This window comes from Stenella coeruleoalba (assembly GCF_951394435.1).
Source record: "Stenella coeruleoalba genome assembly, chromosome: 1".
In the NCBI taxonomy this organism is placed as follows: Eukaryota; Metazoa; Chordata; class Mammalia; order Artiodactyla; family Delphinidae; genus Stenella; species Stenella coeruleoalba.
In genome coordinates this window covers 83,100,976-83,127,770 of record NC_137169.1, presented here as the reverse complement: position 1 = coordinate 83,127,770, position 26,795 = coordinate 83,100,976, and the positions used below count along the sequence as shown (strand labels likewise).

The 26,795-nt window shown below is 42.3% G+C and overlaps 1 protein-coding gene across 7 annotated transcripts in view; it reads right to left on the bottom strand.

The window, feature by feature from the left end:
- Positions 1-26,795, bottom strand: part of SLC44A3 (solute carrier family 44 member 3) — an 83,480-nt gene that overhangs the window by 47,539 nt on the left and 9,146 nt on the right. For all 7 annotated transcript variants that reach the window (XM_079942392.1, XM_079942393.1, XM_079942390.1 and 4 more), the window contains 4 exons: positions 9,862-10,022; positions 8,115-8,204; positions 6,555-6,679; positions 2,352-2,538 (listed from right to left, as the gene is read on the bottom strand). In XM_079942392.1, coding sequence (XP_079798518.1) covers positions 2,352-2,538; positions 6,555-6,679; positions 8,115-8,204; positions 9,862-10,022 — 563 coding nt within the window. The remainder of the gene's footprint in view (positions 1-2,351; positions 2,539-6,554; positions 6,680-8,114; positions 8,205-9,861; positions 10,023-26,795) is intronic.

Sequence of the window (26,795 nt, the reverse complement as noted above, 5' to 3'; positions counted from 1 at the left end):
GGGATCCTCCCGTACCGGGGCACGAACCCGTGTCCCCTGCATCGGCAGGAGGACTCTCAACCACTGCGCCACCAGGGAAGCCCTCCTCTGTGATTCTTTAGGGCGAGGGCCCAGCACCACAGTCCACCACCAGGGCGTCAAGCCCTGCCACCTCCTGCCACACCTCACTCCCAGCCTGATCTGGCTTTAGCTTCTGGCCCTGTCATGTTGCCCTCTGGCCGCAGGTCCCAAACACCACATTACAGGCACAGCTTGCATTCACCAGCCAGCTGCTGTGGTCACAATACTGCTTCAACTTGAACAGACAAACCTGAGGAGGTCTAATTTGATCTCCTAGCTTTGTATCCCAGACACAGGGGACATGCGACGTAGTGGAAAGAGCACAGGCTCTGTTCTAGAGCTCTGGCGTCAGTGAGAGCCATCACACTTTCTAGCTGGACCTTCAGCAAATTGCTTTCTCAGAACCTCAGTTTTCTTGCCCGTAACTTGAACATAACAACACAGGCATCGAAAGGGGGTTGCGACACTTAAAGGAGAGAACATAAGACAGCACCTAGTGCAGAGCTTAGAATTTGGGAAATTTTCAATAAATGCTTGCTTTCCTGGAGGCACTGAAGCCATTGCTTCCCTTTCCGCCAGGACTAAGACCACATCAAGGGAACGAGCTGGAAGATGCTTGTTCAGTGTTGCCCTAGTTAAGACTTCCAACTGTCCTGCAATTTCTGTTCTTTCATCTTTTCTTGGTAACAGAACCTCTTATTTTTAGGCTGTGCATGGCCGCCACCAACGAAATGACATTTCCTGTCCCCCCTTGCACAGAGGAGTTGCCATGTAACTGGGATTTGGCCAATGGGTGTAGGTGGAAGTGTTGTCATGACTTCCCTGCTACCTTCCTCACAGCCCAATAAGACGGGGTGGTTGGAACTCGAGTGTCTATTTCAGCTCTGAGGTGGAAGCAAGTGGTAGGCTGTGCAACAAGAAAAAAGGTGCGTGGGTCTGTGACCCCTGGCAGCCCATGCTGGCATGGGGTCTCCTCCCGTGGGCTTCATTTACATGAGAGAGGAATTGCCCGTCATTTTGTTTAAGCCACTGTTTTGAGGTTTCTGTCACTCTCACACAAAACTCATCCTGATTGATTACTCTCCTGTAATCAATTTGAACAAGGTTCCCTGCTGGATAATTTTCGGAAGTGCATTGCAGGCCTTCAGCAAGCTTCCAGAGACCCCCGACAGAAGAGACTGCCCCTAGAGCATCTCTAAGCTGGAAACATGGGCTTTCAAGGGCTTGGACCTCCCGAGAGCTGGCTGCCCATCTTGAAGTAATCTCCATGGGGTCAGTTGACTCCAGAAGAGAGGTAAGAGAACCTAGTTTACTAAGAATCTACTACATGTAGTTATTCCTACATATACAACTGGAGCCTACAGGGAACAGAATAGACTTGCTAAACATTAAGAAATTATGTTAGCCTGTTGCTTTGACATCTGTTGTGGTTCTTATCTGCCTGGTGAAAGTCTCCAAAAGCAACTTGCTCTTTTGTACTCACATCAGAGTATGAGTTTGGGCCTTAACTAAATCAAATGGAGGAGTGAGTGAGAGAAGATCTAGAGCAGTATCACTCAAAGTGGGGGCCACAGACTAGTGGCCTGGGCTCACCCTGTATGTGATTAGTCCACAGTGAGATAAGGAGCTCGTGCCAGAAGTTAGGTCAGCTGCATCATGAGGCCTATCGTCTCATTCTGCTGACTTTTTTTTTTTTTCACAGCAAGACTTTCTTGATGGAGGAAGTGATGGAGGGACAGACATTCTGGCATAAGCTCCTTATCCGGTGTCAGACACCCCTTTGAATAGCACTGTTCTAGAATGTGGTTGCTCTCTTACAGGGATCCAAAAAAACATAACCCTACCACAGACCAAGTGAATCAGAGTCTCCGAGGATGGGGCCCAGGCATCTGTATTTTAGTAAAGCACCTTAGCTGATTCTGAGGAATATCTCTGGTGGAAAACCACTGTATAGATATGACAGCAGAATGGAGGGTCGTATTGTCTTCTCAGGAGCAAAGCAATGTGAACATCTGTGCACACTTGCTTTAAACTTAAGCTTGTTCTTCTGAGCACAACGTTTTAACAGGGTCTTTCCCGGGTTCTTTTTTTCACATACTGATACAAAAGAGGAAAAAGAATTTCCTGCTTTTTCTCTCATGACAGAGACCCAGGCACCGTCACTGTTGGCATCAGATGCCTTTAGCTGCTTGGGAAATTCGGTCCTTACAAAAACAGGCCAATGGTTCCAGAATGGTGAGGCCTTCCGTGCACGACTCCAGGGTGACGGACCCCACTCCCACTGCCCTTACCTGCTGTTCCCAGGCTCAGGAGCACGGCCACCCAGGAGACCCAGAAGAAAATGAGGATGGCAAACGTCCACAGTGGCTGGAACAGCAGGAAAGGAGAGTTGCTGATGGCTTTATTTGTGACTCGGAGAAGTTCAACTGTCAATTTTATTCTCTTTCTGAGGACAAAAATCAAGACGAGCAGAACTGCCTGGTGAGAAAGGGGTTAAATTATTCAAAATAATGAAGAACTGAGATGAGCTGAAAACAAACCCTAATATTTTATTGACATCTCAGCAAACAACTCTTTTAAGATAGTTACTCCCTATTTTTATTATAATAGAAGAGCCATATTCTCAAATACTAACTGAGCATCTACTATGTGCTGATACTTATGCTAGATCCTGCTGCTACAACAGTGGACAAGACACAGCCCCTGCTCTAAAGGAGCTTGCAATCTGGTCAGAGAATGAGAGAAAACGAGAATAAGGTCCTCTGGGGTCAGGGAACCGTCTATTTCTTTTTCCCTCCACAGCACCCAATATGCTCAGAGAATGCGGAAGGACTGCAGAAGGTCAAGGGGACACAAGTATGAGGGAAGAGGACAGTGATCGTGCCTCAAAGCAACCTTCTGTGCCTCCTCCTCTGCCGGCTTTGGCCTCCCTGTATATAAATATCATATTAAAGAAACAAACCTCCCTCTGCCCTCACACCGCGGCCCAGCCACCGTCATCTCTCATCTCCTTCACAGGCGAGCTTCTTCAAGTTCTAGTGCACACTAGCCATCTGCACGTCCATACCTGCACTCATCCTTCAGCTGCCTGTAAACCTCCGGACCCCAAGACTCTCCTGAAACTGCTCTCCCCAAGGTCACCTCATCTGACCTCCTGAATGTCAAATCCCACAAACATTCCAGATCTTGTTTGACCTCAGCATGGCGTGTGAATCTCTTGTCCCCTCCTCTTTTCCTAAAACTTTCTCCTTCGACTTCTGTGACTGCTGTTTCCTCTGGCTCTCCTTCTACTTCTTCAGTTGCTATTTCTTGGGATCCTTTGGGTGGTCTCTCCTACTCCTCTGTGGTTTTAGAATCCTTCTTAGATGCTGATAACCTTTAAATAAAAATCTCCAGGGTCCAGTGGTTAGAACTCCACGCTTCCACTGCGAGGGGCATGGGTTTGATCCCTGGTTGGGGAACTAAGATCCTGCAGCCAATTAAAAAAAAAATCTCCAGCCTCACCTTTCTCTAGGTGCTGGATGAGTAAGCACTTCAGTTACTGACCAGGTGTTGGGTGTCCTACAGTGTGTCAAACTCAACTTGTCCTGAACTGAATTCATTATCTTCATACAAACACTTATTTCCCCTGGATTCCCTACTCCAGTGGCCCTAATTTTCCTGGACTCTCCAAGAAAAAATCAGGCTCCTCTCTTGCATGCTTCCATCTTATCCCATACTTACCCTACTGTAGCACTCAACATATTCTACTGTAGATGTTTATTGCCTGCATTTCACATTACATCAAGCTCCTTGAGGGCAGGGCCGTCTGTTACTGCCAAGGACTGGCACAGTCCCAGCGCACAGCACAATCTCAATCACCTTGGACTCAGTTTCCCGATAGAGCTCTCAATCTATCCTCTCCTCTCTATTCCCAGGTTGATGCCACAGCTCAAGTCTCAACATCTTTCACCCAGACCCCAGTAGCCTCTGCACTACCTTCTGCTTTTAATCCCCTTAGCCCCCTACCCTTGCCTCAATCCCTCCTCCAACCCAAGCTAAAGGGATCTTTGTAAAAGGTAGAGTCAAGGATATCATCTCAAAATCCTGCTCAAAATCCTTCAACATCTCCCCAAAGCTCCTGGATAAAGATCGAAATCATCATCACTGTAAATCAGGATCTTCCTGGCATGGTCCCTTCCTGTCGAGGGAACTTTCTGCAGGCTCCTCTCTTGTCTCTGTGACCCCTCCCATGCTACTCCCTTGGCCTAAGATGCCCTTCCTCTTCCAGCTGGGCTTGGGCATTGCTGCCCTCAGGGACCTCATAATCAAGTGGAGGAAAGTCAGAGGGCAGTGGGATAAAACTGTGCAAAACTGCTCCAGGGGTTGGGAACAGGGCCTCCTGCTGTAGCTGTGGGGACTGGCCTGAGGAGCCAGGGAAGATGCCCGGAGGAGACGGTAGGAATTTCCATCTCTGTGTCCTCAATGCCTAGCACAACCAACAAGGAAGAGGGACATTTTTTGTTGTTGTCGTTTTTTACTAAAAATTTTAATGAGGCAAAATGATACAATCTTTAGGCAAATAAACTTGGCTTCTAGCTCCTGAGTGGAATGGTAAAATGTGTGTGTTTAAATGTGTGTGTTTTTCAACTATATTATATATATATATACATAAAATGCTCCCCTCACGTTCAAAGTACACCAGGATATTGACCACAAGTGATGAGTTAACTCTAACCAGTCACTTCCCCAGTCTCAAGGGAGATCCGCATTACCCACTGGGGATGGTGCTAGGGGTGCTGGCTGGGTGGGGTGGACAGCAGAGCTGACTCACCACAGGGGTCAAGCCTCAACTTCACCCTTCTGGGCTCTAAGATGCACCCCTAGGCTGACACACTGAGGCAAGCATTCGATGCCATTCATCCCATTTTCTTCATCGCTGCTAGTGGTTTTACTGAAACCACTGAAATAATATTCCCAGGCAGCCCCCCTCATAGGCCGCCATCTCTCCCCGTGTACCACGTCACGGCGTTGCTAGCCCTGTAATTCATCTCATCGTGGGGCCTGTGCTACCTTCGTGTTGTGTCTTGCCAGGTCCATTGCTTAGTGCAGGGCCCTGGGCGTAACAGGCGCTCAGTAAACGGTGATGGTGACGAAGAAGCTAGGGCTCTTATGAGAGCAGCTCCTCAGCAGCAGTCCTTGGTAGAGACTGAGCGGCAGTGACACGTGTGTTAAATGAACGGTGTGCGAGCCGTGGTGCGCTTCCTCACTCTGCTCTCACAGTCTGCCCCTTCCCTAGCCTTTCGCTTGGTGAAGAGCATTCCCCCGACCCTGGCATCGGCGGCCATTAATGGCTCAGTGTGTGAAGACAAAGGGAGCCCTGTGGAGGGCTGGGGGTGGGGGAAGGGGAGAAGCAAGCTCTCCCGGCTCCCAGCCCTTCTCCTCCCTGCCCCTAGTGCCAACAGCCCAGCACGCGGCCTGGGGTGCAGGGGGGCCTTTCTTCTCCAGCCTCCTGCACACGCCCTGGCTCAGCTCCGGGCCTGGTCCCGGGACGAACCAGGAGCTTTGCTTTATCGGATACTTGCTCACTGAGATGCAGTTCACGTGACAAACGCAAACCTGACGCCTCACTAGAAAGGAGAAAACGGGAAGCCTGTACCAAACATGAGAACCGAAGGATCCCCTTAGAGGAGAGAGCTGAGCTGGTGGGAGAATCTGCCCTTGCTGAAAGATTTAATGGGCGTGTGGAAACCCCGGCTGCCATGCCTGCGTGAAACAGTTAGCAAGCAACACACCTAAGGATGCCCGTGGGCCGCCTGAAATCAGTTCCCGGCCCTTTCCGGGGCCCTATGATTCCAGAACTGCTATCAGCACCCGGGGAGGGACCAGAATGATTTTCAGTTGCCAACCACCCTCCCCCAACAACCAGGATCTCCAGGCTCAATGCTCTCTGTTTGCCTGCTCTCAACTAGGGAATTCACCAAGGAGGCGGCGGTTCTCTCAAACCAACTTAGCCTAGCAGCCGCACGTCTGAAAACAAAGGGCTCTCTGTGTTCAAGGGCAGTGCGAGTTGTCACAGCCTTGAGAGCAGAGCATCCACTGGCTAGAGGGGTGGCGACTCTCCGCAAACCAGGAAATGGGAACTGCTGTATGTCTGGCTCCCTCTCCGCGCTGCGGCATCCCCCCTACAGCCGCCTGTGGGTGCAAGCGGTTCTCCTGTGTTCAAGGGTAATGAGTCAGCAAGGGTAACGAACCAACCTCTGAGATGGCGGACGTGATGGAACGAAGTCAGAGCGTTTACTCATCTTTTTTAAGGCTGCAATGCATTCCTATGTAGGTATCTCAAATAAAACACAAAGGCACTAGACATGTGTCTACACTCACTACACTAACATGTATATACATTCTGCAGTGAAAGAAAACAAGTGCTCGTTGCTTTTTGGTTAAAATCTAATTATTTGGATTTCAGAGTTCTGCCCGGCTACTTGATCTACTGCTGGAAGGGTGCTTCTTACCGTGATAACTGTAGACACAACAGCAAACCCCAGCAAACACTTCATGTTCTCCCTTTCTGTGTCCAATTCTGTGCTGAGGTCATTAGTGTAGTCATAATACAGCCACCATAAGACACCACAGACAACTGGAAAGCAAAACACCAGCAGAACTCAGCGCGCATGCCATGAGGTAAGCACCCGCCCCTCCCTTCACACCAGGCGGCCCTGCTCAGGCAGTGGGTCCCAAACCCCTGGGGCTTTGCAGGCACTGACCGGCCCTCTGAAGCAGCTGGATGGGGCCAGCTGAGGACCTGCCAGACCTGGGGTGGCTGCCTGTCTCTGGGAGACGCAGGGAGGTAACTCCGGAACACAGATGTGTCCTGTCAGCCTAGCCCATGGGTGGGGCTGGGTGTGAGCAGGGAGGAAACCACACTGACGGGATGGTGAGAGGAACAATATTAGAGTCTAAAGTCTAAAATTTCCAAGTGAGCTCTGCGGGTGACAACTCCAGGGGCAGCCTGGATATTGGCTTGGCACCTACAAAACTGGGCAGACGCCTCGACATTGCACATGCTCTGCATTTAGGTACTCAGTACCACCTGCAGCGCATCCACAGTGACGACAGGGAGGTCACAGTCGTCTTTCCTAGCCGTAGGTGGGGAAGGCACCCTCACAAGCCAATAGTGCGTGTCCTCCAGCACCTGCACGCTGGGCACCTGTGATCTGCAGAACTGACTGTTTAGGGGATGAAACTCCTACGGTCATGCCAATTATTAAAAATTAAAATATCCTATACTAGTTCGGAAACAGCTGCTGCCTTGAGCTCCCTGCATGCCTCTGCCCCTCGGAACTTCTTCCCCGACAACTTCTGGATGGATCCAGGATCCAGCACTGAAAAGGAAAACAGTGGGCACCGGGCAGGGTCTCCGGGACCCTGCCCCAGCTCAGGGCCTGCGTCTCTTCAGATTGGCCGGAGCCTTTGCATGACAATGTGGGTACCCACGGGTGATGTGAAAATTCAGAAGACATCCTTTAAAGCAACGGTCCCCAACCTTTTTGGCACCAGGGACCGGTTTTGTGGAAGACACTTTTTCCACGCACAGGGTGGGAGGTGGGGGGATGGTTCAGGCCATAATGCGAGCGATGCGGGGTGGGGGGGGATGGAGAGCGGCAGATGAAGCTTCGCTCCATCGCCTCCTGCTGTGCAGCCCGGTTCCTAACAGGCCTCGGACCGGGGGTTGGGGACCTCTGCTTTAAAGGGCTTCCAACAGGCATTGGAACTGACTTTTAATGGTGTGGAAACCAGTACCACTCACCTGGCCAGCTCATCTGAGAGGCGGCACAGTGCAGAAGAGACAGAAGGCTGAGCAGGAACTCTGCTGTGATCTGTGAGACAGAAGCAATCCTGTGGTCCTCCCTGACCTCTCTGGGCCTGGGTCTCCTCATATGTAACATGAGGGAGTTGGACGAGAGACTCTCTAAGACCCCATGTAGCTCAGCAATGCCAGCTTTTAAGTTCTACACTTAATGGAAAGGCTTTTCATTTAATCAAGAAGAAATCAATCAAGTGGAAATACTTACACAGCAATCCCAAAACAATCAGTGCAATGAAAATGTGAACCAGAAGGGAGGTGATGAATCGGAAGGTGAACATCATGGCCAAAGACAAGGCTAGAAAATTAAGCAAAACATATAAATTCTAACAAGCACCAAGGCATGAGGGGGATGATGATGGGGCTGGAACGCCTAAACCTTCCAAAAGAGTGAGGGCTGAGGACTTCCTTCAATCTCTAGATATCTTGGACATCTACCAAACAAAAAAACAAGACACACCAGGCCCCTCTCTGAAGCATACACAAGTTAGGTCTGTGACAGTGCCACTTCCTGAAAGTGCTAGCATTCTTCTTGACTTAAAAAAAATTTCTTTTAAAGCAGGCATTATTCCCAAAAAACCCTAAACTTTCTTTTTTTCTTTTAAGTCCAAATGAACCATCTAAAATTTTTTATCAAACTTAACTCTTTTGATTTCATAACTTATCTAAAGTTCTAATTTTGTGTTCTCAGATACTCTCATTAAATATGAAAGATGAATGCCTTTAAAAATGAAAAATTTAAGATTATAAGATGTATGTATAAAAATCTGCACATCAGTTTCCAATTCGGGGGTTTTTAAGCCTATGAATTTATTCTAAGTACTTCAGTGAGTTTATAAATACTATATTACTTTTTTTTCTAAACAAGAATTCAAGATTACATATAGATATTTGGGTGTAGTGGTTAAGAACATGGGTTTAGAATCAGATAGGTCTGGGCTGAGTCTCAGCTCTGCACCTCTGCTTGGCCAAGCCTCAGACCTCTCTAAGCCTCTGCTTCCTCTCCTGCAAACAGTGATAGGGTTCTGATGAGGTTTAATGTGTTAACAGCGAACAGGATGTCTGGCCCATCTGGGTCATAAGAAGTCTGGAAGTTACATAACGGTGGCTAGTTAAGCATCCCCAAGCATTCAGGAATTAGTAACCTTTAGGTAATGAAATTATGGAAAACTCAATCTGTAAACTGGCAAAATTATGTTAATGGCTGATCAAAGAGTTTCTTTCAACCTTCCAAGGTTGGGAGGCAGCCGCTGTAAATAACGGGGTAAATAAGAGGCCACTACTATTGCCTACAGCAGCAGAGAGAACTAATTCGTTCAAAGAGAAGGTCGACTCTTAAAGGAGCTCATCGAGCTGAAATAGCAAATGGGAAGTCAAATGGTGACGAGCGCCTGGGGGGCTGCTTCCAGAAAGGCCGGGAAAAGGCATGATCTGGCTCAAGACCTTGACCCTCCTACAACCCAGCAGGCCTGTTCCTAGGAGGAGCTGGATACATCAGGCCAATGCCCTCTGATGCTATACCCTCTATGTTATATGCAATGATGCACACACCTCCTTCCCTCGCTCACCAAGCAGCCTTGTGATCGGGCTTGCCTAGGGGAAGAGGGCACACGGGCCAGAGGACGTGCGTTCCTGGTACTTATCATGGCCAGTTCACAAAGTGGCAATCTGCTCTGCACATCCATCCTTATGCAGAGCTGAGGGGCAGGCCCTGGAACGCGGTCACTCTCTAAGGCAGCCCCACCTAGTGAGGCCTCGGGGGAGAGAGCCAGCTGGCCTCTCCCCAGTCTTACTGCCCCCTGCTCCACTTGAACCTGAAACACTGAAAATAACTACAAAGAAAATATATGAAGTTTTATATTTAAGTCAAGAGGCTAATTTCCATTGTACAACATACATAAGTGCTAGAAACTTTGGTATAAATAGTCACTGAAATAAAATTAATTGAAAATTACCGAAGGCGAGGACACAGAGACCGAGGATTGTGTCTCTTCCTGACATTATTCCACTTAGAATTCGATGGAGGGCGTCAACATCATTGATCAAAACAGATGCAAACAGGGAATAACACTCAGGAGTTTGAGGGATGCATCGATTAAACAAGGGAAAAGACTTGCTAAAAAATAAAAGAATAAGTGGCAAAGATGTTTACTTAATTACTTATCTTAAAAAAAGATGTTTACTTAAAATTCTCAGCAACCAAAATGTATAAGATCTACAATAATAAAAAGAAGTTTAACATCTTGTTTGCAGTCTACACCTTACAAAGCCAGGCATCTGTGCGGCCACAGTGTTCAGCTGATGCCCGGATGGGAAACTGATTATGGAGACCCATAGACACCAGGAACCTCATCTTGGGGAGTGACATTGCTGACTCTCATGTCTGGAACCTCATCTTGGGGAGTGACATTGCTGACTCTCATGTCTGGAACCTCATCTTGGGGAGTGACGTTGCTGACTCTCTTGTCTTGGCCCTTCCTGGATAACAAACTACCAACTCCAACGCAAGAATCACATTTCTTTTAGGAACTATTAGAGATAAGGACTGGCTCAATCAAAAGCTGTACTAATGAAACCACCAGCTTTATTTCTATCCTCTTTAAGAAGACGTAAAAGCCTTGAGAGTTTTGTTACAAACAGAGTGAGTGCTTAATAAATGAGTGATAAATGTATGAATGAAGCTGTGGTTGATAACTGCCTTGGGTAGATGAAAAAGCTGACCTCTTTTGGGGCCCTTCCTGAAATGGAAAAATGCCCAGGAATGTTCATCCTAATGAATCCTAATGAGGCCACACATACCTTCACAGCATCCTGCTCTTCTTTCCTTCTGTGGGCCCCAAACAGTGGAAATAATCCTGATCCAAGAAGTGCTAAATTACCTGACAAGTTGCTAAAACATTAGGCGGTCGCCAACGTCGCATTGCCATGAAGGCAAAATGCCTTCTGAAACCCCAGGGAAGCTCAACACAGAACATACAGCAGGATCTTTCTCAGGAGTCACAACAGTATGTGAGAGTTCCCGAGTCGCTGAATGGTGATTTAAGAGAACAGTAATACAACCGAGCCGTTGTTTTTTTTACATTAAAAATTTTGCAAGGGTGATACATTCCCACAGCTCAGATTCCAAAAGGTGCAATAGGATAAACTGTGAGTAACTGCACTTTCTTCTCCTTGGGCCACGGAAATACATTTCCTCACAGGCGACCGTTGTTTTGGTTTCTTGTATATCATTCTAGAGACGTTTTTAGCATACACGAACGTAACAGGAAATTTAAATAGGAGTCTGCTGCTGGGGCTCAAAGAAAATAAAAATTATATCCCCAAACGAGATGCCAGACCCCACCAAGCAGGGCTTGTCAAAAGACAGGTAGGAGAAAACTGGTTATTCTCTTAAACCTTCACCCACACTGAATATAAGAGTGTTGGAAGTTGGAGATTAGAAGAGCATTTTATAAAATAAACTTTTAATTTTGGAATAACTTTAGTGTTACTGAAAAATTGCAAACATGGTACAGAGAGTTTCCATGGACCTTCACTCACCTCCACCTAATGTTAACATCTGACATAGCCACAGTACATTTGTGAAAATTAAGAAATCAACATTGGTGGGCTTCCCTGGTGGCGCAGTGGTTGAGAGTCCGCCTGCCGATGCAGGGGACGCGGGTTCGTGCCCCTGTCCGGGAGGATCCCACATGCCGCGGAGCGGCTGGGCCCGTGAGCCATGGCCGCTGGGCCTGCACGTCCGGAGCCTGTGCTCCGCAGTGGGAGATGCCACAACAGTGAGAGGCCCGCGTACCGCAAAAAACAAAACAAAACAAAAACCAAAAAAAAATTGGTGCTACACTATTAACTAAACCACAGTCTTTATTTGGAAGTCACCATTTTCCACCAATTCCTTTTTCTGTTCCGGGATACCACACTGCATTTATTTGTTGTGTCTCTCTTGGTTTGTGACAGTTTCTTAGTTCTTCCCTATTTCTCATAACTTTGACACTTTTGAAGATTCATGGTCAGGTATTTTATAAAATGTCCTTCAAGCTATAGAATGACCCTCACATTTTCTCATGATTAGGCTGCAGTTATGGGTTTATAGGAAGAAAACCACAGAGGCGAAGAGCTATTCTCAGAGGATCACATCAGGGGACACGACAGCAACATGACCCCACTGCTGAAGTTGCCCGAAATCACTTGGTTAAGGTGGCTGGTACCTGCCAGTTTTCTCCACTGGAATGTGACTATTTTTCTCTTTCTACACTCTGTTCTTTAGAAGTGATTCACTAAATCCAGCCTGCTCTCAAGAAGAGGGAAATTAAGTTCCACCTCCTGGAGGAGGAATATCTACACACATTATCTGAGATCCTCTGTAAAGATTTATCCCCTTTCTCCCATTTATTTATTTACTTAATCAGTCATTTATTTATATAAGTATGGACTCATGGATATTTACTTTATCATCAACCCTAGTACGTAGCTTCAAAATTGCTAAATAGTACCCCGTGAGAAACAAATTTACCAACTAGAGCACAGTGTTTATGTACAGTATTTAAAATTTTTTGGTGTTTTTTTTTTTTTTTGGCTTTAGCTTACAGTATGTAGTCACAGGGTTATTTCTCAAAGTTACCTAGGCCAGCTCCTTTTCTCTCTACCTCCTTCAGTTAGGTTATGTCACACATTTATAATAAGTTGAATTCATTTGTTGTAGTCTACATTTTAGCCTGAGATCTCCTGATACCTTGGTTGATTGTATTTTTTATTTGGATACAGTTGACTGTGTACAGGTGTTGGCAAGTGCATAGACTCACGTACAAGAGCAATTCTAAAGAGATGTTTTTGTTTTTGTTTTGAGAGAGAGAACTGCCATGTGAGTCTATCGCTGTCCCTTAGGGTGAGGGATACTACTCCTAAGTCAGATGAGAAGTGTTTCCTGGAAAACTCAGAGGCTTTACAGACCTTAACCCATGGGTTAAGGTCTGAGCCCTGAGAACGGGGTGGGGCTGGTGTCCAGGACGGCTACATGGATGACTGTGGGGACCTCAGCGGAAAGAAGCTGTGCGTAGCTGCTCAGTGCCTCGGGAAAGGGGAAGGAAGGCCCGACCAGAGGAATAGGGAAACGATCAGCCAGGGCAGAGATGCACTCGACCATGTAAGGGGCACTGCTGGTGAGAAAGCCCATTGGTGGAACTTTCCAAATAACCCGAAAAGTGCTTCATGGAGAAAGCTGGCTGGAACATCTCCCAAGCCCAGAAGACTCATCCTAGAATCAGTACTAGTCAAGTAAAAATGCTCCTGGCTCCTTCTGTCTTCTCTTCACTTTTGGTGTGCCAGCCCCAAGAGTCAGAAGCCCGTTTTAGCAAAGCTGGGAAAGGAAGGGGTGAGGAAGTAGGAGAGGAGAGAGAAGCAGAGGATTGCACCTCCCCTGACCCAAGCCGTCCCCCTGCTCCTGACCCAACCTGGGGGACGGAGAAGCTTCAACTTCCGGTCAAGTTTGAAGTCTGTCACACTGCGCTGAACATTTTAATTCCTGAGTTGAAAGTGTCTTTTACCACTTAAAGTGACTGAGTCCTTACTACCTAAAAGTAACCAGAGAAGTCTTGCGAACTGTGTTTTCATTCAGGGGCAGAGAAAAAACTAGTCTGGCTGAATAAATTTAAAGGGACAGAGAAACAAAACTAGAGTAGCTTTCTAACTACATCCTATAGGTTATGTTTGATGTAATGATTATACAGGCAAATATACACACACACACGTATACATACTTATATGTATATAAACACATAAGTCACACTTATGATATTTCCTTTTTATGGAAAAGGTGGTACACTGCACACTGCTTTATAGTTTGCTTTTTTTTTAACTTAATACATCTTGTAGCTCTGCTCATATTAGAATATAAGAGATTCCTCTTATTTTTACTGAGGTAAAATTTACATATAGTGAAATGTACAGATCTTAAACATACAGTTAGTGGCTTTTGACAAATACATATGTCAATGTAACCACCAGCCCTTTCAAGGTGCAGAACAGCTTTTTTACCCCAGAAAGTTCCCTCATGCCCCCTTCCAATCAATTTCCATGCCTTTACAGGCACTATTAATCTGATTTCTATAACTAAACATTCGTTTGGGCTCTTGTCTAATCCCATTTAAATGGAATCACATAGTATGCACTTTTCTGTGTCCAGCTTCTTACACTCAGCTGTCACATGTATCAGCAGATCATTCCTTTAACTGCTGAGTACTCTTCCACTGTATGAATATACTACCACTTGTTTGTCTAGTCTCCTGTTGATTGCCATTTGAGTTGTTTACAGTTTTGAGCTATTAAAAATAAAGTTGCTATCCAGGACCTACTGTATAGCACAGGGAACTATATTCAATATCTTGTCATAACCTATCATGGACACCTGAAAAAAAATATTTATATACATACATATATATGTGTGTATAACTGAATCACTTTGCTGTATACCTGAAACACTGTAAATCAGCTATACTTCAGTTAAAAAAAGATGCATCATCATCAGTTTTAAAAAGCTGCTAGCAACATTCGTATATGTCTTTTTAGGGACCTACATTTTCATTTCTCCAAGTAACTACCTAAAAGTGGAATTGTTGGGTCATATGGAAAGCGTATGCTTAGCTTTATAAGAAGCACCAAACTTTTTCCAAAGTGGCTGCAGCATTTATATCCCACCAGCAATGGCTGAGACTTCTAGCTGTTCTACCTCCTCACCAGCACTTGATATGGTTCACCTTTACAATGGGAGCCCTTCTAGTAAGCATGTAGTGATATCTCACGGTATTTTCGATTTGCATTCTCCTGATGGCTAACAATGGTAAGCATCTTTTTATGTACCTATTGGCTCTTTGTTTATCTTCTTTTGAAAAGTGTCTGTTCAAGTCTTTGGCCTGGTTTTATTGGGTTGTTTGACTTTTTGTTATTGATTTAAAGTAGGGATCAGTCAAATTCAGCCCACCATCTGTTTTTGTACATGAAGCCTTATTGGAGCACAGCACAATGCATTTCTTTATGTATTTTCTATGACTGCCCTTGCCCTGCACTGGCAGAGTTAAGTACTAGTGGCTCCTGAGATGATAATGCCCGCAAAGCCTAAAATATCTACTATATGGCCCTTTAAAGAAAAGGATTGCAGATGCTGATTTAAAGAAATTCTTTATATACATATTCTGGATTTAAGCATTTGTCATATAGACATACTGTGAATATTTTCTCCAAGACTGTTGCTTCTTTCTTTTTTTTGTTTTGCATTTTCTTCACAGTATCTTTAGATGAATAGAAGTTTTTAATTTTGATGAAGTTCAATGTATCATTTTTTTTTCTTTTATGTATAGTGCTTTGTGTGCCCTCTCAAATTTTTGCCTACTTCAAGGCGGCAAAGATATTCTTCTATTTTTCTTCTAGAAGCTTTATAGTTTTAGCTTCTTAGGTTTAGGTCTAGGATCTATCTAAAATTAGTTTTTGTGTGTGGTATAAGGTAAGAGTCCTCAATCAAAATGACCAAGTCATTTTCCCCCATGTCTTCCCACTTATTTTAGCACCATTTGTTGAAAAGGCTTCTTCTCCCCATGAAATTGCCTTGCCACTTTCACTAAAAATCAATTGGCCATGTATATGTTACTCTATTTCCGGGTTCTCTATTCTGATCCACTTATCTGTCTATCCTCATTCCAATACCGCACTGTCTTAATCACTGTAATTTTATAATAACTTTTGAAATCAGGTGTTATGAGCTCTCTAACTTGGTTCTTCTTCAAGTTTTTTTTTCTTGTGTGTGTGTGTGTGTGTGTGTGAACCTATGTCTTTATCATTTTCTATAATTTTTAGAATAAACTTGTCAATTTCTACAAAAATTATATTGGGGCACTGTGTTGAATCTATAGAACAATTTAGGGAGAAGAGACATCCTAACAATATGAAAACTTCCAATTCATGAATTAGGTATATTTCTCTACTTATTTAGGTGTTCTTTAATTTCTCTCAGCAATGTCTTATCAAAGTTTTCAGTTGAGGGCTCAAATGTCTTCTGTTAAATATATTTCTAGTTATTCTATACATTTTTGATAGTGCTGAAGATGGACTTCAAAATTATTTCCTAATTGTTTGCTGCTAATACATAGAAATGTAACTTGACTTTGTAGTTTGCAGATTTGCTAAATTCACTAAGTAATTATTTTGTAGATTCCTTTGGATTTTCTATGCAAACAATTAGGTCATCTATTAATAAAGATGGTTTCACCTCTTCCAATCTATTTTTTTCCCTTACTTTATTGCAATTCCTAGGACCTCTACTACAGTGGTGAGTAGAAGTGGTAAGAGCATATATCCTTGCCTTGTTTCTAATTTTAGGTAGAAAGCATTTTATAGTTCACCATTATGTATAATATTAACTACAGACTTCTCATAGATGCCCTTTATCAGACTGAGAAAGTTCTCAGCTATTCCCAGCTAGTCTCTTATTAAAAAAAAAGAGCTAAATAGTGTTACATTAAGTGATATACCATTATTTATTTAAGCAGCCCTCTATTGAAAGCCATTTAGATTGCTTTAATTATTTTGCTATTATAAACGCTGCAGTGAATAACCTTATACAAATGTCATTTCACACTGGTACATGTATACCTGAAGATTAAATTTCTAGAAGTAGAAATGCTTGATTAAAAAGTGATGAATGTAGGGAGGGGGATCAAGATGGCAGGGCAGGAGAATGCGGAGCTCACCTCCCCCCACAAACACATCAAAAATATATCTACATGTGGAGCAATTCTCATGGAAAACTAACTGGAAACCAGCAGAAGAACTCCTATACCACCAAGGTTGCAAGAAAGATTTCTACATAACCAGTTGGGACAGAAAAGGCACTGGGTTGGGACCTGTGCCCCTGAGAAGCAAGCAGGTCAAGCCACAATCTGGGCATCCGAGTCCTGGGCTCCTGTGTGGAGAAGACAAGCCCCCTTTCCTGCTGGAAAATCTGCTGCGACAGACAGAAGGGCTAGAGAAGCCTAGACTCTGCTTGCAAGGAGTGTGCGACTGCTGTCTTGCTGACAATCAGGGTGGAGAGAGCCATGCACGGGTGGCTGCTGCCTCGTCGCACTTCTTAAACAGAAGGGGCAAACACCCTGGCCCTGCTCATTCCACACCACAGTCTGCTGCGAGATTAGGGCAAAGATTCAGGTTAGCTATGCAGAACCAGACCAGGTCACCTGGGGGGTGATCCAGGGGAAGCCACAGAGGCCATTGCACATGGATGGGGCGAGTGGAGCCATAGTGGCCACTGTCAGGGTGAGCACAGGGAGGTGCCACAAGAGCACACAGAGGCTAAGGGCTGAATCTCGGGCAGACAGGCCCTGGGAATTCATCTAGCTACACAGAGACAGCCCAGAGGGCCTGGAATGCAGTCCAGGTGGGGCGGTGATGGCCACCGTCAGTGCATTCAGGAGTAGCAGATTATCTCCCAGTGAGAGCACCCCAGCTAAGCCCACTTCAGACCACAGCTTAGCCTAGACCTGGGGCAGACAAGTCCTGGTAGAAAACTGGCACCGAAGCAGCATAGATGGCAGGCAGGAGCATAGCCACCTAAACTCCTGCAGCCACAACGTCCTGACCTGCAGCCCCAGCCCACTCCACACCACAGCCTTGCACTAGATATGGGATGAACACAACAGAGAAAGGGATGCGATCTTGGGCTGCTTCTAAGCAGAGCCATGGGGGCCCACAGGTCCTCTGTGACCGCACGGGCCTCACTTGCTTTAGTATTCACCTCCCTAGGGGTGGGGCACGCACTCAAGAGCAATAGAGCCTGACTGAACCTGACCTTCAGGGCTTCTAATCCAACAACTGGGGAGCAGACCCTGCCCCTGACAGGGTGACAACAGCCACAGAACAGAAGGGAAGCCCCACCTCATATCCTGCACAGGGTCTAGAAACAACAACACGAACTACACCTCCTATCAAGGGGATAATGGCCAGCAAACTCTGAGGAAAGACCTGGCTGGCGGCCATACCCAAGCCAGCAACTTGCACCAAAGACATTGGACATGGACAGTCTACACAGAGATGCTCCCACATAAAAACACCCCTTCAAGACCACAGTAGATAATTTTGTCTCCTAGATTTATAAAGACAGAGAAAGTTAAATAAAATGAAAAGGCAAAGGAACTACTCCCAATTAAATGAAAAAGAAAAATCCCCTGAAAGAAGAAACAATGAAACAGACCTCTCCAATCCACTACACCCCAAGTTAAAAAAGTTGGCAATAAAAATGATAACTGAATTAAGAAAGATTATTGATAGAAATGCAAATCACTGTAACAAGGAGCTAGAAACTATAAAGCTGAACCAATCAAAAAGAGACAATTCAACTGCCAAGATAAAAACCAATCTAGAAGCAATTCATAGCAGAATAAATGACACAGAAGAATGAATAAGTGACTGGAAGATAGAATAATGGAAATCACCCAAGCAGAACAGCAGATAGAAAGTTAAAGGGAGGCAAAAGTTAAAGGGAGGATTCTAACGGCAGCAAGAGAAAAACAAAGAGTCAGTTACAAGGGAACCCCCATAAGGCTATCAGCTGATTTCTCTGCAGAAACTTTGCAGGACCTGAAGGGAGTGGCAAGATGCATTCAAAGTCCTGAAAGGGAAAAACCTAGGATGCTCCACCCAGCATGATTATCATTTAGAATAGAAGGAGAGATAAAGATTTCCCAGAGAGGCAAAAACAAAAATCATCCAGCAATACTAAACCTACCCTAAAAGAAACATCAAAGAGTCTTCTCTAAATAGAAAACCCGCAAGAATTTATAGGAAAAGGAAAATCATAATAGAAAAGGCAAATATATAAAAGGATTGACGATTACTTAAATAAGCCAGTACATAGATTAAACAACAATAAAAAATTGTAAAAGCAATTGTACTTACAATAAATAGGAAAAGGATAAGCATGAAGATGTAAAATATGACATCAAAAGCACAAAATGTGAGGGAGAGGAGTATAAAAATGTAGATCTTTTAGAATGTCTTTGACCTTGAATGACTATTAGTTTAAAGCAAGTAAATAGATATAGTTGTGGGTCAACATGCTTGAACTTCATGGTAACTACAAATCAAAAGCAGAACAGATCCACAAAAAACAAAAAGAAAGGAACTCAAGCATACTACAAAAGAAAGTCATCAAATCACAAAAGAAAATACAAAAAGAAGAAGAAATGAATGAAGAAGAACTACAGAACAACTGGAAAACAAGGATTAAAATGGCAATAAATACATACCTATCAATTATTACTTTAAACGTCAATGGACCAAATGCTCCACTCAAAAGACATAGCATGGCAGATTGAATAAAAGAAACAAGAAACTACAATATGCTGCCTGCAAGAGATTCACTTCAGGGCAAAAGACACTCACAGACTAAAAATGAGGGTATAGAAAAAAATATTTAATGTAACTAGAAACAAGAAGAAAGCAGGGGTAGCAATACTCATATCAGACAAAATAGGCTTTAAAACAAAGGCCATAAAGAAAGACAAAGAAGGACATTAAATAATGATAAAGGGTTCAATACAAGAAGAGGATATTACACTCTTTAATATTATGCACCCAGTATGGGACCTCCTAAATACATAAAACAAATACTAACAAGCATAAAGGGAGAAATGGACAAGAATACAATAATAGTAGGAGACTTCAACCCTCCACTGACATCAATAGACAGATCATCCAGACAGAAAATCAATAAGGCAACAGAGGTCCTAAATGACACAATAAACCAGTTGTAACTAACTGATATCTACAGGACACTACATCCAAAAAAACCATAATACACGTTCTTTTCAAGCGCACATGGAATGTTCTCCAGGATACACCACGTACTAGGTCACAAAGCAAGCCTCAACAAATTCAAGAGGACAGAAATTATTTCAAGCATCTTTTCTGACCACAAGAGTATGAAACTAGAAATCCACCACAGAAAGAAAAAGAGGAAAATACTAAACAACATCCTACTAAAAAAAAAAAACCCCAAAAAACAAACAAAAATGGGCCATGATGAAATCAAAGAAGAAATTGGAAATTACCTTGAGACAAATGAAAATATAACCTTACAAAATCTATGGGATGCAGTAAAAGCAGTTCTAAGGGGGAAGTTCATAGTGATACAGGCCTTCTTCAAGAAACAAGAAAAATCTCAAATAAACAACCTAACCGGTCACTTAAAGAATTAGAAAAAGAACAAACAAAACCCAAAGTCAGCAGAAGGAAGGAAACAATAAAGATCAGAGAGGAAATACATAAAATAGAGATAAAAGAATTGAAAAGATCAATAAAACCAAGAGGTAGTTTTTTTAAAGATAAACAAAATCAACAAACCTCTAGCCAGGCTCACCAATAGGAAAAGAGAGAGGATCCAAATAAACAAAACAAGAAATGAAAGAGAAGAAATAACTTAATAACACAGAAATATTAAAACATTAGAAAATATTATGAGCAGTTATACGCCAACAAATTGGACAACCTAGAAGAAATGGTAAAGTTTCTAGAAACATACAGCCTGCCAAGGCTGAGTCAAGAAGAAACAGAAAATTTGAACAGACATTACTAGAAGTGAAATAGAATATGTAATAATAATAAAAAAAAAACTCCCTGCAAACAAAAGTCTAGGACCAGACAGCTTCACTGGGGAATCTTACCAAACATGTAAAGATGAACTTATATCTATCCTTCTCAAACAATTCCAAAAAGTTGAAGAGAGAGGAACACTCACAAATTCATTCTATGAGGCTACCATCACGCTGATGCCAAAACCAGACAAAGACACTACCAAAAAAGAAAATTACAGGCCAGTATCTTTGATGACTATAGATGCAAAAATCTCAACAAAATATTAGCAAACCAAATCCATACATAAAAAGGATCATACACCATGATCAAGTTGGATTAATTGCAGGGTTGCAAGAAAGGTTCAACATATACAAATCAATCAGTGTGATTCACCACATTAACAAAAGACAAAAATCACATAATCATTTCAATAGATGCAAAAAAATTTGACAAAATTCAACATTCATTCATGATAAAAACACTCACCAAAGTGGGTATAAAGGCGACATATCTCAATATAATAAAAGCCATTTATGACAAATCCACAGCCAACACAATACTCAACAGTGAAAAACAAATGCCTTCCCACTAAATTCAGGAAAAAGACAAGGATGCCCGCTCTCACCACTTCTATTCAACATAGTATTGGAAGTCTTAGTCACAGCAATCAGACAAGAAAAAGAAATAAAAGGTATCCAAATTGGAAGGGAAGAGGTAAAACTGTCACTATTTGCAGATGACATGATACTCTATGTAGAGAACTCTCAAGTTTCCACACAAAAACTACTAGAACTAATAAATGAATTCAGCAAGGTAGCAGGATACAAAATTAGTATACAGAAATCTGTTGTATTTCTTTACACTAATAACAAAATATCAAAAATTTTAAAAAGTCCCATTTAAAATCTCATTAAAAAAACACATAGGAATAAAATTAACCAAAGAGGTGAAAGACTATATGCTGAAAACTATAAAACATTGAAAAAGAAACTGAAGAAGATTCAAAGAAATGGAAAGACACCCCATGCTTTTGGATTGGGAGAAGTAATATTGTTAAAATGGCCATATTACCCAAGGCAACCTACAGACTTAATGTGATCCCTATCAAAATATCCATAACATTTTTCACAGAACTAGAACAAATAATCCTAAAATTTATATGGAACCACAAAAGACCCCATACTGCCAAAGCAATACTGAGAAAAAAGAACAAAGCTAGAGGTACAACCCTTCCAGACTTCAGACAATGCTACAAAGCAACGGTAATCAAAACAGCATGGTACTGGCACAAAAGCAGACATATAGATTGATGGAACAGGATACAGAGCCCAGAAATAAATCCACACACCTATGGTCAATTAATCTACGATGAAGGATGCAAGAACATGCAATGGAGAAAAGACAGTCTCTTCAATAAGTGGTGCTGGGAAAACTGGAGTTACTTGTAAAAGAATAAAATTAGAACATTCCATAACACCATATACAAAAATAAACTCAAAATGGATTAAAAACCTAAATGTAAGACCAGATACTAAAAAACTCCCAGAGGAAAACATAGACAGAACACTCTTTGACATAAATTTTAGCAATTTTTTTTGCATCTGTCTCCTAGAGCAAAGGAAACAAAAGCAAAAATAAACAAATGGGACCTAATTAAACTTAAATGCTTTTGCACAGCAAAGGAAACCATCAACAAAATGAAAAGACAACCTATGGATTCGGAGAAAATATTTGCAAATGATGAGACTGACAAGGGGTCAATATCCAAAATATACCAATAGCTCATATAACTTAATACTGAAAAGATAAACAATTCAATTAAAAAATGGGCAGAGAACTCAATAGACATTTTTCCAATGAGGAAATGTAGATGGCCAAGAAGCACGTGAAAAGATGCTCAACATCACTAATTATTAGAGAAATGCAAATCAAAACCATAGTGAGGTATCACCTTGCACCAGTTGGAAGTGCCGTCATCAAAAGTCTACAAATAATAAATGCTGGAAAGGGTGTGGAGAAAAGAGAACACTTGTACACTGTTGGTGGGAATGTAAATTGGTGTAGCCACTAGGGAAAACAGTATGTAGGTTCCTTTAAAAAACTAGAATTAGAGCTACCATATGATCCAGCAATCCCACTCCTGTGCATATACCAGAAAAAATGAAAACTCTAATTCAAAAAGATACATGCACACCAGTGTACATAGCAGCACTATTTATAATAACCAGGACAGGGAAGCAACCTAAAATGTCCATCAACAGATGAATGGATAAAGAAGATGTGGTATATACATACAATGGAATATTACTCAGCCATAAAGAAGAGTGAAATACTGTCATTTGCAGCAACATGGAGGGACCTAGAGAATATTATACTTAGTGAAGTAAGCCAGACAAAGACAAATACTATATGATATCACTTATAATGTGGAATCTAAAAAAATATTATAATACAGATGAATCTATATACAAAACAGAAACAGACTCATAGACATAGAAAACAAACTTGAGGTTGCCAAAGGGGAGAGAAAGGGAGTATGGGATTAACAGATACAAGCTACTATACATAAAATAGATAAGCAACAAGGATTTACTGTATAGCACAGGGAATTATATTCAATATCTTATAAGATATAATCAATATAATCAGAAAAAAAATAACTGAATCACTATGCTGTACACCCGAAACTAACACAATATTGTTTTTTTAAGAGTTCTTTTAAATATTTATTTATTTTTGGCTGCATCGGGCCTTCCTTGCTGCACGCGGGCTTTCTCTAGCTGCGGTGAGCGGGCTTCTCATTGCGGTGGCTTCTCTTGTTGCGGAGCACGGGCTCTAGGCTCGCAGGCTTCATTACTTGTGGTTCGCAGGCTCTAGAGCGCAGGCTCAGTGTTGTGGTGCGCGGGCTTAGTTGCTCCGCGGCACGTGGGATCTTCCCAGGCCAGGGCTCGAACCCGTGTCCCCTGCATTGGCAGGCGGATTCTTAACCACTGTGCCACCAGGGAAGTCCCCTAACACAATATTGTAAATCAACCATACTTCAGTAAAAAAATTAATGAATGTATGTACCTTCATGACTGATGAATATTGATGAATTACCCTCAGGATCCTGCCTCAGCACTGTATGGAAGTGCCTATTTCCCTACACTCTTGCCAAAGGTGTTTTTTTAAACATGTTGCCAGGCTATGGGGTGAAAACATTAGAGTCTTAAATGGAATTTACCCTATCATGAGGGAGGTTCATTCTTTTTTAGTATCTTTAAAAAATATTGTGCTTTTTCTCTGCAGCATCTATTCACATTCTTTTTTCATTTTTATATTGAGATATTGGTCTTTTAAAAGTTGACTAGTAAGGCCTTTCATAAATTAGAGATTAATCTTTTTTATATGAATAGCAATTTATTTGCCTGTTAATTTTACTTCTAGTGTTTTGTCATGCAGAAATATTTGTTTTTAATGTAGTCAATGCATTTTTAATTTTATGCCTCCTGAGTTTTAAGTCATGGTTAGAAGCCTTCCTTACTTCCAGGCTATAAGAGAATTCTCCCATGCCTTCTAGTACTTCCTGGTTTCACTTTATAAGTTAAAATCTTTAACCCATTTGCAATTTATCCATATAAGCCACGAGGTGTAGATCCAGCTCTTCCCTCTGGATGCCTACCCAGCTGTCCCAACCTACATGTTGAACAGTCCAACTTTTTGTCACTGATTTGAGGTGCCTTTTTTTTTTATCATTTACTAAATTCTTGTAAGAATTTGGGTCTATTCCTGGATTATATAATATCTTTCACTGATCTTTCTACATATGAACTAGTACCCAGCATTTTAATTATTAAAGATTGTTTTAAAAACTGGAAGGGCTGGTTTTCCTTCATTGTTTTTCTTTTTCAGATTTTTCTTGGCCATTTAAGAAACTTTTTTCCTTGCAAACTTATATCAGCTTATCTAGCTACTGAAAAAATCCTGCTATTATTTTTATTTTAATCATGATAAACCTATTGCTCAACTTAGACAGACATAACATCTTAATAATGTAGGGAGAAGTAACATTTTTATAAGGTTGAGTCATACTGTCAAGAACAATTTCTGTCTTCTGATTTGTTCAAGCTTTCTTTGTAGCTCAGGAATATATGAAAGTTTTCTTCCTGTGGCTCTTGTATATTTCTTGTTAAATTTATTTCTAGGCACTTTTGTGTTTTTGTAGGTGTTTTTTCTTGCTGTCGTAAAAGGAGTCTTTTCAAAAAACATATGAATACTACAGATTTCAGTATATTTATCTTGTTCCCTGCCACCAAAGTTTCTTGTCATTTGTAGCTTTTCAGTTAATTTTCTTACCACCTACAGAGTAATAATTTTACCTCCTGCTTTCCAACTTCTAAACCTCTATTTTCTTTTTCTTTGCTTTTACTAAACAGTCTTAATACCAAAGAATCTGAATTGTTTTGAAAGAAAATGTTTTCTGAACTTTCATTTAGTGTTTCTGAAAAATAAGGTCAGATGTATAGATTCAATGTCATTTTATACTCCCCCAAACATAATTTTCCCTAAGAGCTTAATTTTGTCAACATAGTTTGTTAAACATGGTGCTTTTTAGGCATTTAACTTCCCTGTACTGGTAAAGAATGACCCATCTTACCCCAGAGAGTGATGGAGAGAGGCATGTAAAGTGTGGGTCACCCCTAGTGACCAGCTAGCTGGTAGGTGGCTGACCAGGTAGCTGCCTACGGAGTACCTCATGAGCTGGGGCAGGGGATGTGTCTCTTGGCCACAAACTGTGATTTCTTCCCCACTTCTGCTTTTCCTCTCCCCACCAGCAAAGCCACTCAGATATGCTGGAAGTAATTTGGAGAGCTGACTGTATATTTAGGTGACTCTCTATATGGAATTTATTCAAGCAAACAATGCAGTGACATGCACAGGCACCAAGGTGAGAGGCTAGAATTTACTGGAGGGAAAAGCCCAAGCCTTTTACATTTTAAATATATGGGGGACTCAAAATACAAATATTACGCTGAACACCAAAAGGAAAAAGATATGCTTGCTTGTTATCTTCTGCAGTATTTTTTCACTGCTCTTAGAAGCTCATTCCTAGGTACACAAATCTTCTTGATACTCAGTCATTGCTCTAAAAGGGTATGTTATACCTCACGTGACCAACCCAGAGAGAAGAAACAATTGGCTTAGTCAAAAAGAGGTATTTAGAAAATGTGCTTTGGCCGTATAGCCACACTTCTCATGTTCTCAAGCTTTTCACTCTTGGCACTGCTCTTCCATGATAAATATGATAATTTCCATCTTAAAACAACCACTTGCTTGTGTAGGAAAAGGAAATGGAGCCCTCGAGCCTATTTCTATCTCCCTAACTCCATCCAAGAAAAGCCAATCAGCAGTTTTGTCTTCACTTGAAAAGTTAGTGTTGGAAAGGTCTGCATTTAAGGGGTGAAAGGCGTAGGATCGGCTGGAGCGGTAGAAAAGATGGTGCCCCGAGGACACAGTGTACAGGACCAACCTCCCGGCCCCCCCGCCCCCCCCCCCCAAGCTTGGTGTGAGCCTAAGGAGGCCATTTGCCAGGCAAAAGAAAACCAACGAAGTCTCGACTGTTTGTTTTGGGTTATAGGAACAAATATGGACGCTGTTTGGGTTTGAAGGCCAGCTCTTCCACTTGTGCAACCTTAACCTACCTCTGCATCAGCTTTCTCAGCTGTAAAATAGGGTTGAAACAATATCCACAACACAGAGGTTTTATGAGGTCCAAGTAAATTAATACAGGTAAAGAGCTTAGAAAAGTACCTGGCAAGTATCAGAGCTCAATAGATGTTTGTTGTTATCATCATCAATATCAAGATATAAGCTTCCCATGGAATTACAGTTACCATCCCATTTACAGTAAGAGGAGAGTTTATCCAACTCTGGTTAAATTACAGCCTTAAAAATTCTATTCTCTTTCAATTCCTTCTGCAGGTCCAGTTACAAATAGTGTTCTTTAAAAAATCCTTCTCAAAAGACAAACACTGCACTACATTACTTATATGTGGAATCTAAAACAGTTAATCTCACAGAGGCAGAGAACAGAATGGTAGTCACCACAGGGGAGGGAGGGAAAAGGGGAGATGTTGGTCAAAGGGTATAAAGTTAAAAAAAAACTTCTCTCCGCCTGTTAAATAATTTTCTTTCAAGTTACTACAACATTTTTGGGTTTTTTCCCCTGGATTTAGTTATGTTTCATTGAGACATGTTTATGACATCTAACAAAAATTAGAATTAAAAAAATAAG